Source organism: Poecilia formosa, unplaced genomic scaffold (assembly GCF_000485575.1).
Source record: "Poecilia formosa unplaced genomic scaffold, Poecilia_formosa-5.1.2 Scaffold2, whole genome shotgun sequence".
Lineage (NCBI taxonomy): Eukaryota > Metazoa > Chordata > Actinopteri > Cyprinodontiformes > Poeciliidae > Poecilia > Poecilia formosa.
The window spans coordinates 2,232,763-2,242,467 of NW_006799941.1; the positions used below are offsets into that span (position 1 = coordinate 2,232,763).

At 36.0% G+C, this 9,705-nt stretch overlaps 1 protein-coding gene across 14 annotated transcripts in view; it reads left to right on the forward strand.

Moving 5' to 3' along the window:
• Nucleotides 1–9,705, forward strand: part of atp2b2 (ATPase plasma membrane Ca2+ transporting 2) — a 119,001-nt gene that overhangs the window by 73,102 nt on the left and 36,194 nt on the right. For 13 of the 14 annotated variants that reach the window (XM_007549290.2, XM_016670369.1, XM_016670381.1 and 10 more), the window contains exons 3-7: nucleotides 1,072–1,272; nucleotides 3,251–3,508; nucleotides 3,780–3,905; nucleotides 8,007–8,132; nucleotides 8,489–8,521. In XM_007549290.2, coding sequence (XP_007549352.1) covers nucleotides 1,072–1,272; nucleotides 3,251–3,508; nucleotides 3,780–3,905; nucleotides 8,007–8,132; nucleotides 8,489–8,521 — 744 coding nt within the window. The remainder of the gene's footprint in view (nucleotides 1–1,071; nucleotides 1,273–3,250; nucleotides 3,509–3,779; nucleotides 3,906–8,006; nucleotides 8,133–8,488; nucleotides 8,522–9,705) is intronic. The other variant, XM_007549335.2, reaches the window with a different exon arrangement.

Consider the following 9,705-nt stretch of genomic DNA (forward strand, 5'->3'; position numbering starts at 1 on the left):
ACTATAAAGCCATCAAACTAATGGCATGTGCTGTGAATTGTTTTTTACAATTGGCATATATGAATATAAATAATTCAAAAGCAACACGCTATGCCCTCATCGAAAGGACTCTAGTGAACCATCAATTAGAACCATCAATTATTTTTCCAGTGTTAAATTTGCGTCACAAATCCACTCCTTTTGCTCAAATTGCTTAGTACAGTCATATAGCCAACACACTAAAGTCCTCCTTGCTTTACCAACTATAGTTTATTCAACCACAGTTGACTTGACAGGGTAAAGAAATGGATAGCATTACTATACTGTATGTAAAGACTGCACTTCAAGGTTTTACAATTAATGGCAACTAATTAAAGAAATGCTCAACTAGTAACAAAGGACATTCTGAATGAAAATGTCAATTATGTGCACCGATAGATTACTATTATAAAATTACTCCAAATAACTGATAACTGTCCAGATTATATTAAAGGTAGATGTAATTTCTCATTAAAACAGTGTTTGATTATATTAACTCGTCCATAAATTTTCAACTGTAAAAACCTGTCACTGGTCCTGCCAAACTATACTTTTTAATTCAACGCTGAGCTCATATGAAAAGAAAATCCCTGAACTGCTTTCTAAAAGTAAAGTGTGCCTTAAGCCAGCATGAAGCGCTTCACATTAACGTACTAAAGATATTTATGCACAATAGACCACAGTGTATGAGTAGGTGGATAAGGTCAAAGCATAAAGGCCCTTATCGCTTGAGCTGAATTATATAAGGAATGCAGAAATCCGTGGCCCACCATGACTCAATCTGGTAATTAGAGTTGGTGTGTTTGTGGCAGGGGAGGGACTACAAAGGGTTAAAAGAGTGCAAAAGAATAATGCCTGGAAATTAAAATCAAGAGCAGTGATTGAGAGCACATTTGTCTGGGATCAACATGTTTACCAGCAACAGTGTCAGGAAATTCATTTACAGCTTAGCATTTAGATATTTATTATGTTTTTTTTGTTATGTTTTTTTGTTTTTTTTTCCTTAAATGAATGTCCCCACCTATGCTCACAGCCGTTGTGTTCCCTTTTCAGGTCTTGCAGGTGTTCAGACGGACCTGGACAAAAGAAAAGAACTATTTGGTAAAAACCTGATACCTCCAAAAAAGCCAAAAACATTTCTACAGCTGGTATGGGAAGCACTGCAGGATGTCACCCTCATCATCCTGGAGATCGCTGCTCTAATCTCCCTGGGCCTCTCCTTCTACCACCCTCCTGGGCAGACCGGTGGAGATGGTGAGTTACCCAGCTGCTGTGGCATCTCCTCCTGTGAAGCTTGCTCCCAGTTGGTTTAAAATTAGAGAAACGCGCATCATTAGTTCTGATGCTCTCGGTGTTGCAGGGAATTTAACCGATGACTCACCACCAGTAATCATGACTGATACGCTCTCAGCCACATTTGTGTAAACTCTCTTTTTAACAGGCCAGGCAGGTCCTAGTTTGTTTGTCACCTGCCTTAAGAGGTCAAGTGACTCATCAAGCACATATCTAATTTTTCTGCCCACAAAGTGTGAGCATTTGTGCACATTATGACTGTATTAAACGCATGTTGGAAAGGTACTGGAAAGGTTAATGAAGTTTCGAGTGGAGAAATAACCTTGAGCTCCCAGGACCCATACATCAGCTCTGTGAGCCATGAAACAGGAAATGAAGACAGAGACAGTAAAGAGTTGCTGAGTCAGCTGCATCAGTCATCGCCTCTTTCGTTATCACAGTAATGGACTTCATTTTCCCTGCCCAGGGGTTCAGTCATCATTTTAAGGGATTTACAAGCTTAGATGAAGCTGAAAATGCCGAAGAGAAGATATGTTATTACCCCAGCCTTTGTGGTAGGTCCTACGTTCATGACAGATATTCCTGTATATCGAATCACTAGTTTGATTAAGAACTTGTATGAAGACTGGACTGGATAAGCCATTTCCTCTTCCTGCTCCCTTTAGGAACACCTTGATTTACAGAATATTTTGCTGGAAAGGTTTTGTTGTTGCAAATGTTTTTCCATCTGTATTTGTTTTGCACACATTTTTTCAAATTATTTGAAATAATTTGAATCATTTTTGGGAGGATGCTGTTTAGCTTCATTGTAATTGTCAGTATCAAGTAAAAGATGGCAAGATAGCATTTTTAAATCCCATAAAATACCTAAAAAAAAAAAAGAAAACTGAAGTAAATATCTTGGTTTAATATGTTGGATTGTATATTGCTTCATTGCTCCAAAGAGAACTGCTGCAGACATCAACATTTCTAATATTTCTACCTTTCTAAGTATTATGTTTAGAACATACATTGCGAATGTTGCGACATAACCAGGTACTTTCAATCGCTTGAAAGACTACTAGATCTGTACCGATTAGTTTTTTAATTACATAAATTATATTAACATGTAGTTTTTCAAAGCTCTAAAGGGTCCTGAACAAACAAATTATAAACATCATAATAAACCAACAAATTACATAAATTGGGCTGATGCCAACAGGTTGCCAGTCCATCACGAGGCAACACAAAGAGATACAGGGCATGTAAACGGTTTCTTGCTTCTATTTTTAAAAAACTGTTCAAAAATATTTAAGAGAGCTAGTTTTTGACCATTTAACTTTATGTGAAGGCATATAGAGCATCATTAACCAGAAGCGCTAACGCCCAAAATGATCTAGAATAAGCTAACTTTTGATAACTGTATTCAGGACAGTGCACAAAGATCACACTCTATTCTGCTGACTGTAGTGCAGTGATCAAGCTAGACAGAATGAACTCATCTAGTTTGAAGAAAAGAAAAAAATGAATTCCAGCAGAGTCTTAAGGGATTTATTGTTTTTTTGTTTCTTTTGGTCCAGAGTACAATGGCTCCAGGAGTATTACATGAACAAGCACAAAGAGTACTGGGAATAGGCCTTGTTTCATTCCCCAATATACCCTTGTCTATCAGTGTGCAGCCAGTAGGATGCAGAGCCTCATTTGAAGTAGGGCATATGAGGCAATGAGATGAGGATTCTCATGGGGCTATTTAAGCCAGAGTTTGTTTTAATTTTATACTCGCCTTTTGTGTAGCACAGTTCGTAGATGTAGGATTTGCACATGTAGACAGGTAACAGAAATAATCAACATCGACCCTTTCGGCTATAGCAATAATCTGAACAAGCAGGTCAAATCCGATCGTTGATGAATGCCCGAGATGAATATGTTATTTGTGTCTTGCTTCTCCTTTGTTTTACAGCATGCGGTGCAGCAGCCGGTGGAGTGGAGGATGAGGGTGAGGCAGACGCAGGCTGGATCGAGGGCGCTGCCATCCTCTTGTCCGTAGTGTGTGTGGTTCTGGTGACGGCCTTCAACGACTGGTCGAAGGAGAAGCAGTTCCGTGGACTGCAGAGCCGCATCGAGCAGGAGCAGAAGTTTCAGGTGGTCCGTGGAAGCCAGGTCATACAGCTGCCTGTTGCCGACATTGTAGTTGGGGACATTGCACAGATTAAATATGGTAAGTGTGAGATGGTCCTCAGCTTTAGCCATTTAACACCTTAAATATGTTTGAAAATTATCTAATTTTCCTGCCATTTTAGTTTTAAAAACTAAAATAGAGAGTAAAATAGAGCCATAAAGTGCTTTTCACGTATACAGATTTAGGCTTGAATTGAATAATGACTTAATAGCAGATAGATCTATGGGGAAAGCAAAAATACTACTTCTTCATCTCTAGTTCCATTGATATAAACAATATTTAATACTTTAAAATTTGTTTTGCTCTGCAGGTGATCTGCTTCCTGCTGATGGAGTGTTGATCCAGGGCAATGACTTAAAAATTGATGAGTCATCGCTGACTGGAGAATCCGATCACGTCAAGAAGTCCGCAGACAAGGACCCCATGTTGTTATCTGGTATGTTTGTAACTTATACTAGATGGTATCAGGCAGATCATACACTACACTTGACAAATATTTATTCTGAAAAATGTACAATGGTTTTGTGTTTTTCTGTCGGTAGGCCTGTGTAAATTTGCCACTCATCACAGGAGCCAAACATGTACATAAAATAGATTTAAAGGGTTATAGACTAATCTCACATAATCGTTTACGCTCTAAAAAAAATGAGAGACATCTTGATCCTTTGAAAGGTCCCTCCTTACTTTGTTGGAGGGGTTTGTTTTAGTACCTCCATGTTTCCAGCTGTCAAAAAGAGTTTATTCAAGGGGAATTGGTCTATAATGTGATGCCATATGAAGTCAGTTACTTCAGTAAATCTAATAGACTGATCAAGAAACCCAGTCCTGTCAGGAAGACGGTCACGCCTTAATGGAAGGTATAGGCCAAGCTGCTGTGAAATTAGTTTGTGGTTTAATATTACCTTCAAACAAAGCAAAAACAAATAACTAAACTGAAAAGGATTGTGTTTAAGCATTTTTTTTCTGTTTGTAGGAACCCTTTTTATATGTACATCATAGATATATTGGAGGAATAATGATATGATCACCTGTGGATTTTCTTAGTTTCAAGGAAGTGAGCGCTCATTAATATTTCATCTGTTTGCATGTCATTGAATGACATTTTTATTTTATTCCGAAGCCAAACATTTCTTAATACTTGGTGGAGAAAACTGTATTATATTGGAATGATGATATCCAGTGTGATATATATGTGCCTGTATTCTTCTTTTCTCTTTTCCTCATCTCTTCTTTCATCACTGTGTGAGCTTTAGCATCTTGGGCCATGCCTTTGTGTCTGGCATGAAGATCTGCTGCTGTGAGACTTTGCCAAACTGGCTCAGTACTTTTTACATTAGTTTGCAAAATGCAAGTGTCTAACACTTGGAATATAAACATACTTTGCTGTATGAATATTGGACATGCTGATGTTGCTTGATGATACAGTCATCGTGTAGCCCTACTGAGTGCTACTGTAAAATGTTCCTAGTTGTTGCTCTCTAGGTTTATAAGAATGTTGGTCCTCTCCTCTGAAGGAAATCTCCAGTTATTTTGGTTACCTCGCTATTGCTTGGCAGCTTAAAGCTCCATGTTTATCCAAAGTTACTTATGTAGAACAGAACTCTAAAAGCTGCCTAGGTTACCCAGAGACTCTGATTTATTATTCATTCTGCAGTTTTCATTTTGTTGCACCGGTGGTGTGTTTTAGGTCAGTGTAATTTTAAAAGACATAAATATGACTCATCTTCAGTGTGCTTTCTGAGAGAAAATATTTTACATTAAATTGTTTTCTACTCAGCTTATATCATCATGTTTCCACCCCCATACTTTACTCTGTTGATGTTGGTCTGAAGAAAGCACTACTTTAAATCAATCGGATACTAAAAATGAATCTTAAAACAGACTTGGACATGTGGCTCCTGCAGTGTTTTAAGCTCCTTTGATTTTATGGTTTAAAATCCTGTTTTAAACCACAAAACAGGATTTTACATGGAGCTCCATACTGTGGCAAATCATGGTCATTTTAAATTTATTCTATTGTCTTGAAAAACTACCAAGAGGCGTCACTGTCTCACTAATCTTCTTGCTTAACTCAATAGCCCACTGCAGTCTTGTGGTGATTTGTCTGTCTTGCCTCCAACATCTCTTTACAGCTCTTTGCTCTTTCTCCTGGTGGTGGAGAGCCAGAAATAGAAAAAGATACAATCAGTATTTTCTGCGGGAGTCATAATTTTGGCTGGGTTGTAAGCCTTATTTCACTCAAAGACATGCAATCAAATTTGTGATTTTCATATTTTGATAAATGGTTATATTCTGGTTTATGTACGGCCTCACTCCTTTTTAATTAAGCTACTATAACATTTGAGACAGTTTTATTTCATTTTATGTGAAAGAACTAACAAGTCATCACATATTGATTTCCCTCTCTAATTATTCAAGTATTTATTGGGTTTAAAATGATGCAAATTTTTTTCTAATGTGAAAGTAAATTTAAATCACCGTCTGGCCTGATCCATAAAGTTTCTTTATGAATTAGGTAATTAATGTTTTTCTTTTTCTTTTTTTGTCCACTCTAAACTAAAAATCCATAGAAGATGATGGTGGAAGTAGCATACAAAATATTGTTTTGTTAGTCTTTACCTCCAACTTAGTATCATAATACTTCAATCACCATAATTCACAGACGTATGTTTCTTTTTACAGTTCATTAGCCTTTATTATCACTGTACAGAAGATGTGCAACGACATTGTAAACTTTCCTGTTGGTGCATAAATATTCTAAATAATAAGAAAATTAGATAAATAATATGAAACCAGGAATATCACAGACAACAAAAATGTGGGCTAATCTGGTGTCACGTTAAACTTTTTTCTCTTTGGATAATTAGCCGTGTGCCTTTTTGTTGGCTGCTTTAATTAGCCTCAGACTCACCCACATCAACTTCGTCTCACGAAGGTTAATGAATTTGTGTGTGTGTGTGTGTGTGTACAGTGTGTGTAAAGGTGCCACCGCTCCACAGAAGCCAATGTAGTTTGCAGTCGACACATATCTGTATCTGGCACATTTATTCACTCTTGCTTTGAAAACTTTAATGTAGATTAGCTTCTTTAATAAGGACATTTAACATTTTTCTGATTCATATCTTTCTGCAAAGCAGAAAGCGTATTTCATAATTTCCTGTAACAGCACTGATTAAATATTAGTAAAAAAAAAAAAAACAAAATCTCTAGAAGGTGTTTTTTTTAATATCCAAGAAGCTTTTAAAACACATTCACTTTGTCATGATGTCAAAAAGGCATATTTCAAAATATTTAAATGTTTTGGTAGTGCTGAAAACTGTAGGACTTTTACCGATTAAATTTTTTAGTTTGAAGTTTTGAATATATCCTAAAGCTTAAGAGATTCAAAGTTTAAGAACATTCTATGAAGAAGAAATATTTCCAATTTTTATTTATGTTTTGTCAAACTTAAACGTTTTAGATCATCATACAAAGTAGAATTTTGAACAGAACCCTGTTTTTTCCAGAAAAAAAAAGCTATCCAAACCAACTTTGGCCTGTGTGGAAAAAAAATAATTCCCCTTAACCCTAATAACTGGTTGTTCCACCTTTCATCACAACAACTGCCATAAATCATTTGCAATAACTAGAAATTAGTTGTTATGCTGCCAGGATGAATTTCAGTCCCCTCTTTTTAGCATAATTATTTTAACTCTGTGACTTCAGAGGGTTTTTGAGCATGAAGTTTAAGGTTAAGCAAAAATATCTTATTCAGATTTAATTTGAACATTAAGTAGGCCACTCCAAATCCTTCATTATCTTTCTTTTTTTTTATTGCTGGAAATTCTCTTTTAAGATTTTCTTCTAGAGATGAGTAATCATGATAACACCAGCTGTCTGGGTCCTGAAGCAATAAAGCAGCCAGAGACCATCACACTTCCACCACCCCATATTTCACTGTCTATATGATGTCCTTATTTAGAAAAAAAAAACTGCACTCTGCACCAAGTTTACTTGTATTTGAACAACCAGAAACAACAAACATGAATCATTTCATACAAAATAATAGGAGTGTGTTTTTTTTGTTGTTCTTGCCCTTCAACAATGTCCTTGTAATCCTTTCCAGACTAGTTGTTTATTAATTTAATTTTTCAATCGAAGCATGATGTAATTTTTTCACCTGCTTTATATGAGGTGGGTTATATCTAAATGATTTCTTAAATCTACAAGTCTGGAAGTAATTAGACCTGGGTGTTGTTGGTGAGATAAAATATAATTACACTTTACAATTTACATCAACAATGCAATTACTTGTAGAGCTTTAAATCGGGTTAGGTTTAATAATTTAAATATTTTTTAGAAAAATCTTTCATTTTCTGTTCATTCAGGTTATCTTTGTTTAAAAAAAAATTGAGAGATGATTTAAAACACTAAAGTAAGACAAACGTAAGAATGGAAGAAGCCTGTAAGGGAGCAAATATTTTCCACAGGCCTGTAGATAATCAGTGAAATATAGATTATGTGTAGTGTTTTTATGACAACGCTGTCCTTCTTTCAGGGACCCATGTTATGGAGGGGTCAGGACGTATGGTGGTGACTGCAGTTGGTGTCAACTCGCAGACTGGAATCATCTTTACCCTTCTTGGGGCTGGTGTTGAGGAAGAGGAGAAGAAAGAGAAGAAAGGTAAAATCATTATATCCCTAAACATTAGTCATTCTGAGGCTTTGTTTGTGTTTTTAATTTTTAACAGTGCTACTCTGCAGCATATCCTTCAAATCAGCTTTTGTCATTTCATTACCTTATGTATGGAAAGTCTGTGTAGCTCGTTGTGTTATATACGTGTTTTTTAAGTATCTGATACATTTTAAGCACTAAGGTATAACCACAGGGATTTGTGTGATACACTGCATTGCAGTCAGATGAATGTGTACTCGTACTGTATGAGATGAGTCTTGGTGGTACTGATGCAGTATCCAGGTTCTGTGGGTTCAGGTGCATCATTGTCCTTACTCTCTTATTGTTCCAAATTTTCCTCGAAGGAGAGGCAGTGGAAGATGGACATCAGAACACAGGTAGAGTATCACCTTTCTCTGACCCCTGGGAGTTGTACCTAGCTATTCCTACATGCGATTCCCGATAAATCCCACTGATTATTCACTCCTTTCCTGGAGCCGAGTGCCACTCCTCCAACTTAAAAAGAGATATTTTATAATCACAACACTGCATCTTTTTAAGTGCTAACAGTTTACATATTTCATAGAGCATAACCCTTTGCTGCGATATAACAAGCTTTGCACTCATCAAACTAACTAGCTCACATCGGTCCTCTTTGAACAGACTGTCAGACTCATCTCAGTGCTTTGTTATAGAACAATGACATGAGTGTGACAGCCTTGCAGGTGTACAGAACATGTACCGGCAGCAGAAGCAGATTTAAACATTGTCGCCTCTATTCTTGTTTAGCACAAGCCATTAAGGCTGTCTGCTCTGCTTTGAAGCTTTTTTTTTTTTTTTTTACTGTTACTGCTTTCTCAGACTAAATGTAGTCAGTAAATTTAAAATCTAATATCTCTGGAGGTTTTCTCGGATCTGAAAACGAACAAATTCTGTGTCTTTGTTTCACTTGTAGTTTAATTAAAATTAATTGGCAACATTTTATTTCAATTTAGACAGTCTTCTAGCTTCCATTCCTTGTTAATTCGTTTTAGACTGAAAGATCCCAGTAGTCTTAAAACTGATGAATTAATTGTTACTTTTGATTATAATCAAACTGAGACCGAAACATATTTTAGTTCAGCATTTTTCTGTCAACAGTGCAGAGTTGACATAAGTAATAGAATGTGTTTGGAAAAGCACAGTTACTTATTAGTTACTGAATGGCCACTATTCTTTTTCTTTTTAACCAGGAGAAATTATAGTTCATTCTTTATTGCCAAATAAAGCGTTGTCTGTTAATTGGTTGGTTATGCTATTTTTCCTTGTTTTATTTACTTTACATTGAAGATTTTGATTTTTAATCTGGTTATTTGTTGGTTATGCAACAAATGGAATTATGATTTGTGATGCTTATAGACATTACATGAATAACATGGTTTGAAAAAGCTTATCTTATCTAAAACCAAATTAAAATGACCATGTAATCATTTAAACCTAATTGGACACATTCAGTATAATTATATTATTTACTACATCAACCAGTGTTAACTTTTACAGTTAATATATATATGTATATATATATACCTCCTCAGGTATATAT